This window comes from Rhinatrema bivittatum, chromosome 16 (assembly GCF_901001135.1).
Source record: "Rhinatrema bivittatum chromosome 16, aRhiBiv1.1, whole genome shotgun sequence".
Lineage (NCBI taxonomy): Eukaryota > Metazoa > Chordata > Amphibia > Gymnophiona > Rhinatrematidae > Rhinatrema > Rhinatrema bivittatum.
The window spans coordinates 22,423,138-22,440,221 of NC_042630.1; the positions used below are offsets into that span (position 1 = coordinate 22,423,138).

At 45.8% G+C, this 17,084-nt stretch overlaps 1 protein-coding gene across 2 annotated transcripts in view; it reads right to left on the reverse strand.

The window, feature by feature from the left end:
• Window positions 1-17,084, reverse strand: part of LOC115077847 (probable cation-transporting ATPase 13A3) — a 78,176-nt gene that overhangs the window by 40,845 nt on the left and 20,247 nt on the right. Inside the window, exons 3-11 of one of the 2 annotated variants that reach the window (XM_029580176.1) lie at window positions 15,887-15,986; window positions 15,336-15,509; window positions 14,448-14,621; window positions 14,180-14,331; window positions 13,832-13,901; window positions 13,329-13,463; window positions 12,910-12,982; window positions 12,273-12,404; window positions 10,759-10,941 (exon numbers count right to left, since the gene is read on the reverse strand). In XM_029580176.1, the coding sequence (XP_029436036.1) occupies window positions 10,759-10,941; window positions 12,273-12,404; window positions 12,910-12,982; window positions 13,329-13,463; window positions 13,832-13,901; window positions 14,180-14,331; window positions 14,448-14,621; window positions 15,336-15,509; window positions 15,887-15,943 (1,150 nt within the window). In that variant the 5' untranslated portion in view covers window positions 15,944-15,986. Of the gene's footprint in view, window positions 1-10,758; window positions 10,942-12,272; window positions 12,405-12,909; window positions 12,983-13,328; window positions 13,464-13,831; window positions 13,902-14,179; window positions 14,332-14,447; window positions 14,622-15,335; window positions 15,510-15,886; window positions 15,987-17,084 lie in introns of those variants that run through there. The other variant, XM_029580177.1, reaches the window with a different exon arrangement.

The following is a 17,084-nucleotide window of genomic DNA, read 5'->3' on the forward strand; positions in this document are numbered from 1 at the left end:
TTTTTCTAGGGCCATCTGTATGCAGATAGACAAGCGATGCCATACGTTCCTGACCATTGCCCTTTTTTCTTTATAAATGCAATTCAATATTACAAGTGCAGGGCTGAAAACTGCTAAATTTAACCAAAAACCTTAAAGTGCTGAGAGAAATGGCAGGCCCATAAAGATATTAAACTGCTGACTAAAAATCTGTATGAAACTGTAAAGTCCGCCCATCCATGGGCAAAAAAAATGCTAACACAAATTAAAAAAAAAAAAAGGAGGATGTGACATCACTGACTGAAATGGCTGCCTGAATGATAAACGCCATTCAGCTGCCAAATAAATATAAGCATAATCTTGGAGCAGGGGGAATTAAAGCAAGCATACCCAATAGATTTTAAGTTTGGCACCATCCCAATCTGATTCACATGGACTCCAGAAGGAAAACTGGTGGTCTGAGAGAAAGTCTTATCGAGCCTACAAAAATCAAAGCAGGAAGTAGGGGGGGGGGGGGGCGAGAAGATGGCTGCCAGAGCATGAAGAGTGCAGGGAGTATGAGCCCGACAGCCCCAGACAGGAGGAAGGTGATTGCAAGGAGCACAAAACATTTCGCCCGTGGCTCAGAGAGCTAAGATCTGACATTGCTGCAGTGAAAGAAGAATAACCAATAGAAACAGCTGCTGATTGCAAATTTAGGAAAATCGGGAACCACACAGTGGAGACTGACAGAGAAGACTATGGAGGAGCAGGCGGAGATTCCAGTTGAGCTACACTTCAGAAGCAAGTAAAGAAGACCGTGGAGGAGTTCTGCTTGCCCCATCTCAACGAGGACATAGGGGACCTAGAAGAGGTGCAATGGAGGGTAACAAAAATGATAAAGGAGATGAAATGATTCCCCTATTATGGAAGGCTATGCAGGCTGGGGCTCTTCAGCTTGGAAAAGACAGCTGAGAAGGGACAGGATAGAAGTTTATAAAGTCATGAGAGGGGTGGAATGCGTAATTAAAGGATGGTTATTTACCCTTTCAAATACTAAAACAAGGGAACATTCCCTGAAAACTAGCCACCAGCAAATTCAAAATGCTAATGGATTTTTTACTATCCCAATTTTCAATACATTTCAAAACAGTGTACAATAAAAATTAAATAATGAGATACAAATACAAAATCAAATAAAAGCAACATAAATGAAACAACATCTGCAAAACTAAAGTTAAAAAGAACTAATCCATAACTCAATCAATAGAATCAAGCCTTCACTAATTTTCTACATTTCATAAGCTTGCTCTCTGTCCGAAAGATCAATGGTAGAGAGTTCCACATAAGGGGAGCTTGGTATTGGAAGTTCTGTCTGGTGTCTTCTAACATAACCTCTTGCGGCAAAGGAATCCTTAATCAATCTTCCTGAGACCATCTCAAAACTCTCACTGGCTTGCATGGAAGCAGATTAGCCAGGTTTCTCTCCGACTAAGGCCTTATACACAAGGCAGAGTAATTCGAAAATGATCTTACAATGAGCTGGTAGCCAATGCAATTCTTGTAATAGTGGGGAGACATGGTCGGACTTAGAAGCATCAAATACAATTCTTGCTGCAGTATCCTGAAGGAACTGGGTTTTAAATTAGCCTCTGTAACACCTAGAGATAATGAGTGGCATTAACAGGAGCAAAAAATGTCCACTTCTGAATTAGGTCAAGATTTGGGAGGGAAAGATCCAGGCATTTCTTTAACAAACGTAATCAATGCCCTGGCTCATGTCGGAGAAGAACCTTTTATTGTCATTTGTAGTTCCGAGAGATATTCAACCTGGTCAGACGGCAATTCGGGAGGAGGGTTTCCTTTCTGAAAAGAAGCTGGAGGAGGACAAGGCTGCTCAAAGTATAATGGTTTGGGGAAAAAAGCATGAAAAATAAAAATCAAACCCCTGTGCAATCTCAGAGTCTATGTTGTTCTCTGATTTTTAACTGCAGAAATAAAATAACTGCTCCATTTATTGCCATCCCCCAGCCTATGAAGCGTTAACATTTATAAAACTAGATTGCGCGTTTGCTCGTTGTGCCAACCGAGTCTTCCCATTTTTCCTTGCCTCTAAGTGCTTTTGTTATCGGACTCTTGCACAGAAGACCAAACGCTGCCACCTAAGTCCATGGATATTCAGAGTCAGCTGCAAATATCCACGCATTCCCTCTTTTGCTTTTACCCACCACCTATGCTATTATCTGCCCTACCAACTTCCACAAAGGACCGAATCTACTCCAGAATCCACAGGAGCTGGACCAGGCCACCAACGCCTTATAATAGAGGGCAGGATGTGGGCGCCAGAGCCTTTCCACATTGCAATAAAAAGTGAAACGATGGATTGGTCAGAGAGGACATCCAGAACAGCCACATTACCAAAGAGAGGCGTTCGTAATAAGAAAAGAATCCAGGCAAGAACACGGACCGTGCCGAGCGCAATAAAAACGTGAACTCTCTCTTTTTCTGGACGCGGAACCACCCACCATGCGTCCATCAGCTGCCGCTCAGGCAGTGAAAAATTACCTCCCCGATACTCCCAACCTCTTAGGGATTCTTCTGCGGATTCACAATCAAATCTTTCCCTCGGCTGTGAAATTAAGATCACACCCCCCGTCCCAAGATTTTACAGTATTCATAAAGGAGACAACCCGGAGAATACATCAGGATAAAACTGGCGGCTAGGAGTATTGGGAGCGTAAGTATCGCACAAAGCATATTTCTCAGCAGCCATAGCTCCAAGCGAAATAACAAACGCCCCGCTCCCTCCCTCCCCAGAATCAGCACTATGTTTCTCCATATGAGAAGGAAAATTCTTCCCTATCAAAACAGCTGCGTCACAGTGCCTAGAAGAGAAGGAGGCTGCAAACCATGTCCCACCCTGTCCCTGCATAGTTTCTCATGTTCTTTCTTGTCCAAGTCAGTCTCCTGCAAGTAAACAATGTCAGCCTTAGATTTTCTAAGCACCTTTCAGAGGGTTTTTTCCCCCCTTTTTTTTTTTCTAAACTGTTTATTTTAAACCACACAGAACAAAATGTGAGCAATCCATCCCATCTCTTCTCATCGTTTCCTGCAGTACAATGAAGACCCGCACCCCAAAACACAGCAAATCACCCCCATTGTGTACGGATAGACTGTACCTCCCCCACACATCATTCTCGAGTTCTCTCCATTCCCAATAAGGCCCTCAGTCTCTTTTATAAATGGCCGCTTTATCTTTCAACTGGAACGTAAGCTTTTCCATCCACGCAGTTTCCGTAACCTTGCCTCTCCAACAGTGAAGAGAGGGAATCCGCTTCCACATCTGAGCCACCATCAAGCTCGCTGCGTGGAGGAGATGTCCCACCAATCTTCGATGACCTTGCATGCTGATCCTGTTCGGCCAACGGCCCAGTAGATATAACGCTGGCTCAGGCTCCAACGACTGAGAACATATGGTCGATCTGCAGTCTGTAACGCCCACCCAGAAATCCTGTAACTTCCGACACCCCCACCACATGTGAAAATAAGTTCCTTCTTTGCCGCATCCCCTCCAACACTCTGTCTCACGGTCACTAAATTCAGAAGAAAAAAAAAAGCAAGCGTGCAATCCAGTCTGCATACCAACTCGCCTTTTACAACAAATTGTAATTCTGCGAGAGTATTTCCAATCCCTGCCATCCCAGGCTTCGTTTAAATCTACATTCCACGGCTCCATCAGACAAGGAGAGGAACCAGAGCCCCCCCAGTTTGTTACTGAAATCAATTGAAGGGGCCTGGAAGTACAATATACCACCCCCTCCATGCCCGGCACACTCCTCCGAGATCAAATCAATCGATGCTGATGGAGTAATATCTCTTCGCAGGAGCGGAAAGAGGAATATCAAAGTCTCCCATCAGCTCCATAAAAGACTGTAACCGGTCATCCTCCACCAACTGACCCAAGTACCTCAATCCAGCCATCACCCAATGTTCCATGTCTGGGGAAAATGTGCATTGTGAAGCCTGGGGGTTTCATAACAAAGAGGTCATATAGGATCTGAGACCCTCTGGAATGGCTAGAGAGCACTGAACCACCCTCCAAGCCCTTAATCTTATGGTCCCTCAGTAATGCCTGTAGGCAAGGAGAGGAGGATGCTAAAACTCCTTCTCAACCTCTGTCCAGGCCTGAAGGGTCAGCTCCCATCCATTCCTGTAAGCATACTGAATGTGTTGGGTAATAGGGCATTTGTGGGATCTCCCACTGCTCTCTCGGAGATTGACACCCAACCTAGGGTGGGACAGTAATTCAGCTCGGGGTGTAATGGTGCCTCTTTCCCACGTGGGTAAGAGAACTGGAGCTGTTAATGAGAGTTCTGTCTTGATAAGGCTGCCTGGAGGGCTAAGCCCAAGATAACTTCTCCATCTACCGCGGCTGGTGTTTGGATATTCCCTGTTACCCTAGAAACAACACTGACTGCTTTGATTGCCCTGGAGAAACTTCTGTCTACTAGAATAAATAAACCTATGGCCTCTTTTGAACTTTTAAAATTTACAAGTTTGACCATTCATCTAAAATTCAAGAATAGTAAAAGAAAATTGATGTTCTGGAAGAGCAAATTACAATCTTACAAAAAAGAAAACAACCCATCCCCTTGCTTTGATTTGGGACAATGAAATATTATACTTTAAAATGAAAAGGAAGAACTTTTCAAGAAGATCTCATCTTAGTTTTATAAAATTTCCTTCTGTTTCTACAATAAATTACCTAGCCATGTGCTTTTTAGGTTGTCTCTTGAAATCTTAAGATTTCCCCCTGAGGAGCTTTGAGTTAGAAGGTCTACTATCGGCTGCAAAGTAGGACCGAGTAATTGTTTCTGTTCCCTCATTTGATTTTACTTCTACAACTGAGGGCATTGATTCCTTGACTTCCTCCAGACCCCAAGAGTTTCCATGTATTAGCGCTACATATCCTGACATTTATTTTTTTTTTTTTCAGAATTTGTGAGAAGTCCTTTCTGGGTCAAAGATTAGGTATTTTTCCAGATGTGACTAGAGTAACTCAAGCTAGATGGAAAGTATTTCTCCAGAAAAGACAGGGTGTTATTGCTTGGTGCTAGTTTTCAGCCAAGATTCCTTTGTAAATGTTATGTTAAGTTAGCTACAATAAGTTTATCTTTCAGGATCCTGAACATTTAGAAAAATGTCTTCTGGACAAGGAAGTGGTTCATTATGTTGAAAGTCATTCGTTTATAGCCAAGGAGATTTTTCCTCTAGTAATTTCTTCTGTGCTCCCCACTGAGGTGATCATTTTCTGCGTATAGACTACTTCTCTATACTGATTGTTACTTTTGAATTATATGATTGCAATTATTCTGTTTGGTTTATTTATTTATTTACCATTGCTTCTTGCTTTTTTGATTTTCTGTAAACTGAAAAAATTACAAATAGAAAAAGGGAACATTTTGTGCATTTATCACGAAGATTAAGGACTGAATGGGAATGTGGTGTAGTGGATAGGTAAATATATGAGGGATTTTCCCAGTTCCAAGACGCGATATATGCAAAAGAGTCAGATCTAAACTACAGAGATTGAGGGCTAGCTGGATTCTGTAGACCTTCCTATGGTTTCAGAACAGCGCAAAGAGTTTGGAGTCAGGAGCTTCAGAATTAGAGGTCATGGGGCAATTAAAGTTTTGAAAAATGATAAATCTTAAGGGTTAGATGGTCTTTCAGAGATTTGTTGATGGGGCCGCTGATGAATAAGTTTAACACATTGTTAGAAGATAGCGACATCATCATCTATTGTCTTAGCTGGCATTTCAGTTTTTCTCTAACAAGGTTAAAGATAAAATGGTGTGTGGATCCTATATCTAATGGATATTTTTCTTTTATCCATTTGTATTTTAATGGTACATTGTTAGGCCTTAATTTTATGTTTGATTGTAGTTATTTACAACCGTGTTATTTTATGAATTTTTCTTATTTTACTATTTATTAATTTTTAGGCCTTATTTTTTATGTTCATTTTTAGTTATTATTTTATGTATAAGAATGTTATGACTGCATTTGTGATTGTATTGATTGTTCTTATTTTTTTATTGTATTGTGAACCGTTATGATGGCTGTCTTAGTGACGGTATATAAAACCTAATAAATAAATACATACATTTCCCTGCTCAACATAGATAAACTTTAGCAAAATTACTAGCTACAAGGTTGTTTAAACTGACCCCAGAGTTAATAAAGCCAGATTGGTCTGGATGTACTAATAGGCAAACCTCCAACAAGAAAAGGCAGTTTTTAGCTTGATCTGCAAGCTAAAAATTAAGGTATTTCATCTGTATTCTGGCTATTGATACTGAAAAAGCCTTTGATAGAGTTCAATGGGATTTTCTCTTTTTACAGAAAATGGGCATTTGGTAGTAATTTTATATTGTACCAGAGGTATGTATTAAAATTAATGGAAGCTATTCAGACATTTTCCAGCTGAAGCAGGGAATGAGACATTACAAACCCTGCAGTAGGCGCGAGATAAGATGAATGTTTTATATATCTTACAGATTGAGGGGGCATTTAGATATACAAAGCAGCAGTTCCCCCAGAATGGGAAAAATGTCAGCTCATTCTTGGCGAAAGCCATAAGGAAGGCGATGCAAAGCAGAATAGCTTAAGGCACTTGGAATAGTACTTATAGTTCTTATGTTCTTATGTACTGGAGAGGAATTCCAGAAGTGGAGAATATCTTTTTCGTATCATTTCTTGGAGCTTTATATAAACTCCGTTCAGAAGAGAAGGAAATAGGTGCTTTCCTTGCTAGACTGTCTCCAGGGAATCTCGGACGATGCAATATAAGATCCATATGCCCATCTGATACAGAAATCCATTAAGATTCTATCCAAGGGAAAGAGCCCTGGCCCAGATGGGTATCTGTTGAATGGATGGCTCCATGTACGTTGTAGGCAAAGCTTGTACCTATATTATGAGACCGTCAAGTATTTACAAGTATGTCTTGCACAGGCCTGTAATATGACAGATGTGATGACAGTTTTAATTCACAAGAAAGGAAAGGGTGATGGAAATTGTCCTATTTCATTAACAAATGCAGAGTCTGGAGAACTTTTTGCCAGACATTGTCAGTGCATTAAGATATCAACAAGACCTATAATCATTTAGAATTTTTGTTTTTAAAGAAATTGTATTTCTTGTAAAGTTTACAGACTGGATTGGGGCTCTTGTGCTAGAATTTTGGCAAATGACCTCTGTATTCTTGTATTAAGTGGTACCAGGCAGAGGTGTACCATCTCTTCTTTTGTTGGATATCACTATAAAGCCAGTAGCACAAATGGTTAGATTCCTTTGGTATCAGGAGTTTTTGATGAGAGACAGGCAGCCAAACAAAATCTTGCTTTATAACGGATGATATGCTGCTCTCTCTTTCAGATCTTGAGAGTTCAGCATCTTTCTTACTGACTGTTCTGGCTGGCTTCTGGATATAAGATCAACTACTCAAAGGTGGAGATATTTCCAACTGGGCCTAGGTCCCAGATCCCTCAATATTCAGATTCAAGATCTCACCTATTGGCTTCCAATACCTGGCATTTCACCTCCAATTCTGTAACGGAAAGGTACAGTATTGGAGATGAAACTCTAAGCACAAAGGAAGAGTGGATTCTGGGGGTGATTGGCCACCTTAAGATCATTAGATACAAACAGGTGGATAAAGCTTGGCTGCATAGGGAGAGGACTGGTCAGCAGGAAAAGGGAGGTGATATTGCCCCTGTTTAGGTCACTGTGTACAGTTCTGGAGACCACACCTTCAAAAGGATATAAACAGGATGGAGTCGGTCCTGAGGGGGCTACTGAAATGGTCAGTGGTTTTCGTTCTAAAGAATATGGGGATAGACTTCAAGGTCTAAACATGTGCACTCTGGAGGAAAGATGAGAGAGAAAGGAAATAGAATAGAGATAATCTAATACCTCAAAAGATTTCCATGCACAGGAGCTGAGCCTCTTTCAATGGAAAGGAGGCTCTAGGGGTCAAGGGATGGAGGCTGAAAGGGGTAGACTCAGGAATAATCTTAGGAAATATTTCTGTACAGGGAGGGTGGTGGATGTAGAGAACAACCTCCCAGTGGAGGTGGTGGAGACAAAAACTGTATCTGAATTCAAGAAAGCATTGGAGAAATACAGGGGATCTCCAAGGGTGTGATGAGAATTACAATGCTAAATTAATTGGATGGACAGGCAGACTGGATGGGCCATGCAGGCTTTTTCCGCTATCATGTTTCTATGTTCTATATTAGGAGTCTTTTTCAGTCCAACTATGCAAAAAAATAAATATAAAAAAAAAATAAAAACTTCAGCAACTAGAGGGATCTACATACCTCGAGCTAAGATAGATAAACCTACTCCAAATAAAATGTTTTCTGCATATGCTAGGTAGCATTATGAAAACAGTACTCCATGTCCACCCTGAATAGACAGCTGTCTAGTTTTATACTGTTACACTCGGCGGCTCGCAGGACAATCCCGCGAGCCGCCTCACTCACCCCAGGGCTCTCCTCTTTGAGGCGGGGACACCATGCCCCCCCCCAGGGCACGCGTGTAAAGCAGACCCACTGGTGGGAAGGCTCTCACAGCGCATTCCAATGACCCTGCCGGCCCTGTACTACCTAGTGCACACGACTCCCGAGGATTGACTCTTACTTCCCGTCTGTGATCTTGATTCCTGGTTTGCCTCGTCCGAGGGCCAAACCCAGGAGTCTGGACTGATCCGGGTACGTACAGGGGAACTGCCTGCCGCCTGGAACTGACCACGCTCGTCTGCTGCCTTCCCCGACCTTGGCCTGCTCACAGCTCCTCCGGTCTGCTGCCTGTCCTGACCCCGCTGTGACCTCAGACTCTCGTTTTACTGGTCTGCCCTGCTGGCAACCAGAACCTAAGGGCTTAAAGCTGCGAGGGAGGCGGCTGGTGTAGGTGAAGCTCCAGTCTGTCCCACCCCAGGGCATGTTTGCCTGCTGTCAGCGTGGACCTCGCAGGTTTGCCTCCAAGGCAGCAGCAACAAAGGCTCATCCCCCTCCACCACCCATCACACGTGTGTCATATTAGGAAACGCTGGACAGAACACGGGTTTCTTCTGTATTTATTTATAGGGCACAGGTTTATTTACAGAAAAGTTAGTCCAACAGTCCATTACTCACTGTGGATTGTTTGTCCAGGTCTCTTCATGCCAGCTTGCTTCACCAGCGTTGCAGGTCAGAGTCTAACTCCCCCACGTGGCCCTCAGCCATGTAGCTGCCTGATCACTGGGCCTCCCCCCAGCAACCGCTTCTGAAGTCCTCCAAGGACCGGTCTGGATTAAATTGGGGCTGCCTCGTTGGCATAGCACCAGCCATCAAGCAGAGCCTGGCTCAAGGCCCACCAGATAACACCGGGGTAGTATGGCTCCTAGAAGGAGCTTAAGAACGCGGAGCCATGCCCCTACATTTGGACTATCTAGTTTGAAAATCAATTTTTGGGCGGCATGCTTCGCTTGTCTGAGGGACTGGTACAGGAGGGAACCTGTGAGTCTTGGGTGTTGCTGCAGAGAGCTTAGAGCTCCCTGTATCCTTGATGTGTCCCCAAAGAGCAGATTGGGGGCATAGGACTATGAGAGTTTCCCAGCCAGTTTGCCTTGAGACCCAGTCAGGTGTACTACTGGCTGACGCTCACATCCAGGTCAGCATTTGGGCTCTACTCTCAGCACCTCACAGAGCGGTGGCTATTAAATATGCAGAAACTCCTTTCAGAGCCCACGCATACTTCTCCTTCCTAGCTACAGCATGAGCCATGGACAGCATGAAGGGCATGGAGAGCTAGGCTGTTTCATGGAGAGCACACACAGCACCTCCTTTGGGTCCTTCCAGGCTCAGGCTGAGGGAGACTGGGAGAAAGTGTGCTGTGAACACCTCATGCAACTCACTCTGTGCTGCGAGGAGGCCTGGCAGCCAGGGCAGCGAGCCAAGCCAGCTGCCTGCATTCTCCTGCATAGAGAAGGAGCTGGAGAGAGCTCTGATGGGATGGGTTAGAGAGACGAGGCCATGTGGTGGGCAGAAGAGCAGAGGGAAAGTAAATGACAGCTGAGAACGGAGCGGCTCTGCTCTTACACAGAGGGGCCAAATTGTAGCTGAACCTCACAAGGAATTATCACTAAAAAAACACGCTGAAGCTATCAAAGATGGGAATTGATGAATCGTCTTTTACCTACAGCCCGTTCCCACTACAGCTTCATTGTGAAAAAGATGCCCCTGAACTCTCTGCCTGGAATAGGCAAGTTTTTGAAATTGCCATTATCAAGGTCACATAGGATTCTAGTTCTCCTTTCAAAGCAAATGATATGATTTGTGATAATTCCTGAAAGAAATACAGAGTTTAATAACCTCTCTCCTGTGGACTTTTCAACCAAACTCTTATATGTGGGTTTTTGGAGTTTGGATCTGCTTTAGATCCCTACCAGGATCTATCCATGTGATTTGGCATTTGGCACAGTGTATAAATAAGACAGGCAAGGTCTACTTGATATTTAGAGTGAATGAAGAAGATTATTATTATTTTTTTTTTTTATAATTTTACTCATTTTTTCATTTGATGCGAGATCATTTATTTTTGTCTGTTTTCTCTAAATAAAGTTTGAAAATAAAAAAAAAAACAAAACAAAAACAGTTTTGACCTTTCATAGTGACATCATGCGCCAGAAGCTTCCACCCCCAAAGGGCATACAACTGCCCCTCTTCTTCCACGTGCCCTCTCCGGCCTTCATACCTGTGCGAACCACCACGGCACGGACGGTCTCGCCACTGTAGTACCGTGTCTGGATGACGGCGGTGCCGCAGAAGAGGGTGTGACGGCGGTGCTCCTCTGGGCTGTATGTCTCCTCCTGTGCTTCCCCATTGCCAACCGGCGTGGGGCAGTGAAGGCTCGTCTTCGTGACCGGCACGCTTTCACCTGCGTGGGGGGGGGGGAGTCATACAGGTTACGCTCACAGTAACACGTCACATGCATGCACGGTTCCTTGCTGGTCACACCCAGCTGTGCACAAGGTGCATGACATGAGCTGCACAATACTGCGCCCGCAAATACACACACGGGCAGATTTATCAAAGTCTGCCGCAGTGCAAAACATGCGTCGGACATATCAGCGAAAACCTCTGTATTTTCAATAGGAAAAAAGCCAGAGCAAAACTGAAGTTTGGCACAGGAACAAATGGTGATAAACCTGCTACAAAAAGATAGGCCTGGGGGATCTCGGGAGCTCATCTAGAATCACTGAACAGGGTTGGAAATGAATGCAGCGGTCATCTAGAATCATAAAATTGGAAGAGGGGGGTTATAAGGACTTATCTAGCCCCATCTCTACCTAAACCAGCTCCCATGTGCTTCTCATCTGTCCTTAAAAACCCAGAACTCATTCAAACGCTAAAAGAAATGTTTCAAAACGACCACCGGCCCGTGATGTTGCAGGGCACTCGCACTGGCTAGCCAGTTCTCAAAAGGCAGATTACCTGGACTGCGGACACGCTGCCCCTGCCATTTCTGTGCGTGGCCACTTAGGGGTGCAACAGCGTGCGTACGTGTGGTCAATCCAAAAAAGCACGCAGGCCGCTTCCCTGCCCCCCCCCCCCCCCCCCGGGGAATGCCACTGTCTAATTCAGCTAAAAAAGTAGAAACGCTGTGAAAGCTCGCACAGAGCGGCTCCAAAGGACGGCTTTCGGCCAGGGCAAGCTCCCCAGTTAGCGGTGGAGTGTACAGACTGCTCAGTTTATTCGTTTGGGTGTTTTGTTATTGCTTGAATTTCTTTTATGATTTACTTGCATTTATAAATCACTTGGCTGTTTGGGAAGGCGGGCTAGGAGTGTAAAAAGCAGAATGAAAATAGAGGCTTTTGAAAATTATGCCCTTTATAAAACCTGCCCTGCCCTTAAAGACACACAGCATTAATAAATGATGGCAGGCAGCCATGGAGCAGTGACCGCTGGTGAGATATCGCTCCTTATCCAGGACAGCTTTGGTTGGCTTCCTCCTTCACACCTCACCCTCCTGGCACAAAAGCACCCGGGATCCCCTCTTTAGTTCCCAGCCTGCCTCTTTCCCTTCCCGTGTCTCACCGCAAAGCTCGGGAATGATCTGTGTCCGCCTTTTCTCCAAAACTACAAAAAGCCAGGTCATGTAGGCCTCTTACCAGATAAGAGGTCCCTGGTACAGGTGCATGCACCTGCACAAGCACTTTGATGAAATGACTGCACCGCCATAGTTCCAACCTTCCCCCCGCCCCTCACCTGTCAGCATGCTCTCGTTCACAATGCAAGTGCCGCTGATTAACACTGCGTCGCAGGGGAGCAGCATCCCATTGGCCGGCACAACGATGACATCACCAGGTACCAGGTCCGTGGAGAAGGTTTCTTCTGTCTCTGCGGAAAGGATGCAGCCTTTAGACGGAGGGGGGGGGGGGGGGGGGGGGGGGGGGGGGAGAATCACCTTTCCCCACCTCGCACTGTGCAAGAGCGACTGGGTGTCCCAAAGGTGGACGGATTCGGGAGACAGGCTCCCCTGCCTGCGTGCCCCACCCTGGAGCGAGTCGCTCATTTCCCTGGGCCTCGGTTCTGGAATCCAGATACAGATGTTTGCTGCCATTCACCCTAGAGGTGGCTGCACGTATACCGAAATGTGGGTGCTAGGTGGTTTATATGAATCCTAGGCACTGTTCATTTTGCATCTCATGACTCACCAAATTACCACATGGAGGCACCAGTCAGATGCTGCAATAGTCAGTGAGCAACTGAATTTCCAGAGCTTAATCTCAGCGCACTGCCTGCTAACCACATCGCCATGCACATAGTTAAGGCCTGGTTTGCCCTCCCGGAGGAGACTGCACCTGGTGTCCCTTCCCGGTCTTGCCGATAGTCTCCAGCTCACCGTGGTCTCCCCTGCACACCGTCACCCGCATCACGTTGTGAGCTGCCACCATGTCATGCAAAACCACGAATTGCTGCAAGGGGGGGAAAGAGGAAGAGCAGAGCTTATCCAGGGGGGCAGGAGGACTGCAACCCCAGCCAGCTCTCATCAAGAGGTCCCCGCCGATGAGGCCTCTTCCCCAACTCCTCATCTGGTTCCCATCGGGGATCTTCCCCCTGCAAGGCCTCTCTTCTGCCCCCTCCCACTCGCCCTCCCCCAGTGAGACCACTCCTGACTCTTCCCATGCCAGCTCTAGATACCCCCTCTGACTGAGAGAGCACAATGCAGCCCCATCCAGACAGTGGGTGGTAGTGTCCAGCTGCCTTCCCTCTCCCCTGTTTCCCCTGCCAGTGGTTAGGAGCGTGAACCTTTTTCTTTACCTTCCGGACAGTGTAGAGGGAGGCGGAGATGGAAAGCACAGACATAAAGAGGATGGCAGAGGCATAGTAGTAATAATCGTCGCAGGACCACAGGATAACACTGAAGACTTGGAAAACGTAGAATGGATTCAGCACCTGCGAAAGAAGCAGATGCTAGAGAGAGATGCCACAACCATACAGATATTCCACCAGGATGTGACATCTGTGGGCACTTTGAACAGAGATTAAGAGGCACCAGGAGGCTAGTGTGTCTTCGTGCATGACAGAACGACTTCTCGTACGCGTTTGTTTCAGAGAGCTGCTCATCTCGCCAAAGGCATGTCCGGTGCCATTTTTATATAATAGCACCGCACCACATGCAACCACACCCCTGCACCGTGTAATCCTGCGCTGCTGCACCACATGCAACGTTCTTGACCAAATAGCTAACCCTGTGTTAACAATGCTGCAAACCAGGGTCCCACGGTCTTGTGAATCTGGCCACCCAGCCACTATAGTCTCACCTCCTTGATCAACAGTTTCAGGACTGAAGGCACTTTTACTTCGATCTGATTGGCCCCATAGAACAGCTTCCTGAGACAGGGAGAGACACATGGTTAGAGCCAGCACCGTTCAGACACACCCCATCAGAAGCGGCACAGCACAGGAGACTGGGAGAGGATCTGGCGCTGCTCACCACAAGGGAGTTCGGTTTCCTATCAGGGCCATGCTATCGGGCCCCATGAGAACAGCTGAGCGATGGCTTAGTGCATGCAAGAACAGAGACAGCTCCACAGGAGACAATCACAGACGTCAGAGGAAGGAGTCCAGGCATTGGAAGGGGGAAGACAAGAGAGAAATCCTACGCTCACCGATACTCCTGCGCAGTTCGGCTGAGCCCTGCACCATGGCGGTGATGAATGGCAGAGCAGGGCACACCTTCCTCCAGTGCAGCCAGCCGGCGGAAGCACTGTGTGCCTGGGTCCCACAGGTACTTCACGTTGTGGTAGATGAAGTATCGAATCTGAAAGGGAAAAAACAGAAAGGCCGAGCAGGGGATTTTTACAGGGCAAGTACCTGCATTCTACAAGTAGGCATGTCCCGTTAATTCATACATCCTCTCCCCCCTTCCCTCCTCACTTTTCTCTGCATTGGGACACAGGATGTCGGGAGAAGGCCCTGCTCACACTCCCAGTTCTGCATCTGCGGGACAGGAGCAGCCCTGGACTCTCCATGCTCGGGAAAGCCCAAAGGGTCAGAGCCCGGCGTGTTCAGAGTGCGGACTCTCACCCGGAACCAGCTGTGAAACTCATCCTGCAAACAAAAAAAAACAAAAACAAAACAAGAATTGCTGGCAAGCAGGTAGAGGGCTCAGAATCCACAAGGCAGATGCATCCCACGCTACGACACCAGGTATTCCGCAACGCACTTATTTTAACAAAATTTTAGATTCTGCTTTTCCCCCAGGAGACCAAAGCAAATTACAGCAATGGAAAATGCCCTCAATACGATACCCTCTCCTACATTAAAACAAATACTAAATTTAAAAAACATTAAATAGAAAATAAAGCTATAAAATAGCCTCATCTAGATACATTAGCCCAAAACTCATGACATACGCCCAGCTAACAACTCACAATCACACCACTGACCACACCCAGCCTGCAGCCACAGGTTCCAAGGATATCGAACCTGAAGACAGGTCAACTTGAAAAGCCAACATTTTACACCACAGCTTTTCAAAAAGACAGAAATCCTGGTTCTTCCTGGATCTCGCGCCGTACAGTATTCCACAGTGTGGAAGCAATCCCACAAAATTCCTTGTTTCTAGTCTCCACTAAATTTTTCTTCGCTGGGACCTGGGTACACATCCCTCTCAACTTCTCCCCTTCCTGCTTCTGTCCATACCTCCCTCCAGCCTTCTTCCTCTCTCACTACCTCCCCCATTACCCCCCCCAGCCCTCTGACCCTACCTCGCTCCCCCCTGCACTCCTAAGACACCCCCCCTCCCCCATTTCCTGGCCTCACCGTGGCACGCAGGAGCAGGATCCAGGAGTCTCGAAGTGGTACCTCAGAGCAGGTCCACTTCACGCTCCATTCTGGGAACCAGTAGAGGAAGAGGAGGAGGAAGCCAAAGGAACAGAGGGTGCCCAGCGAGACCAGCACCAGCTTCCAGCGACACAGCTGGTAGCCAGACACCTCCTGCAACCAGAAAGGAAGGATGTCACAACCTTAAGACAGTGAAGGGAGACCGTCCTGGTCAGGGTCTTCCTTTCCAGCTCGCAACATGGAAAAGGCCTAGGGCCCACAGCAGAGGAGCAGATCTGCATCAGTACCTCTTATTCCAACAAGTGGCCTCAAGGGCGCTCTTTTAACCTGGGTCCTGAAGTAAAGGCAAGAACCGAATCCAAACTTGGGTACAAGACCTTCCTTACAGAAATAGGATGGTTTTTGCATAGGAGATAAGAGAGCAGACAATCGGTTGATGCCAGAACCATCAGGGTGCATATGAGTGGCCATGATCTGCAGCACCCCTCTCCCTCAGTCAAGGCCTGGGCAGTTCATCCCCCAGCACTCACTAGTTCCTCCTCCTCTCCCCCGTCGCTGCGGATGTATTTCTTAGCCGGTCTCTCCATGTCTCCTTCCTGTGAGCCACTCTGCTACCCCACCGCCACAAGCCTGCAAGAGACAAGGAACAAGAGGGTCTCTGGATAGAAGCAGCAGGCCAGTCCTGCCAGCGGAGCATGCTGGGGGGTGGAGGGTGTCTATGGACATCACCTGGGTGCAAACGTTTAGGCAGCCCTGGTCAAACTGTGCCTTTCAATGACTGTGTGTGAACAGAAGCTGACACCGCCTTAAATACTTAGAAATGAAAAACCACTGCTAGCAGAAACCAAAACACTGTAACATCACCGATATACCTGCACAGTGAGACCAGCACTCAAAACGGCAGGAAATATTATAGAGAGACCCTTCATGTGCAAAAACATAGCATTGCTTCAAAGCGTGATCATAAGGGCCGCATCAATCACAATTCTCGCTAAAACAGTTTTCCCCTCAGGAACTTGCTCAACAGAACCTCCCTAAAAGCAGAAATATCCTCAAAATACTGGACAGTGTCAGGAATTTAGAATGAGATTAAATATCCCAAGATAAGTCAGGACTATAAAGTTGAGCTTTAAAACTGTTTGTATTGAAACTCAGCACATGGGTTCTAAATGTGTAGACATTTTTTGTAAACTCTCGATGCAGCAAGCTAATGGTTTGCTACTACACTGGAAACGAAAAAAAATGTACACAAACCAGAAATGCGTGCAAAGAGAAAAGACAGCACACAGGAAAACAGGATAAAATGATTTTGTGAACAAAAATGCTTTCACAGAACTATTTTTGTGCATAAATCAAATTTTATGAAAGAAAACATGGATTTGTGCATATAAGTCTATTTTTTTGGGCATGAATACATCTGTTCAGTGCAGAGAGCATTTTTTTGTGCAGCTTCAGGCCACAGGCTAACATTAGCCCTGGAAACTTTACTCCAGCTTGGACTAGGCAGTGTATATATATATATATATATATATATATATATATATATATATATATATATATATATATATATATATATATATATATATATATATTTGTTTTTTTTAATGCTGGAAACTTAAGGACAGACATCACACACCTCTCTGCATTGGGGGCAATAGCTAATTTTATTTAAAAGGATCTATTACCCGCGCCTTCCAATGTTTGCTGTGGGTTACAAATACAATCATA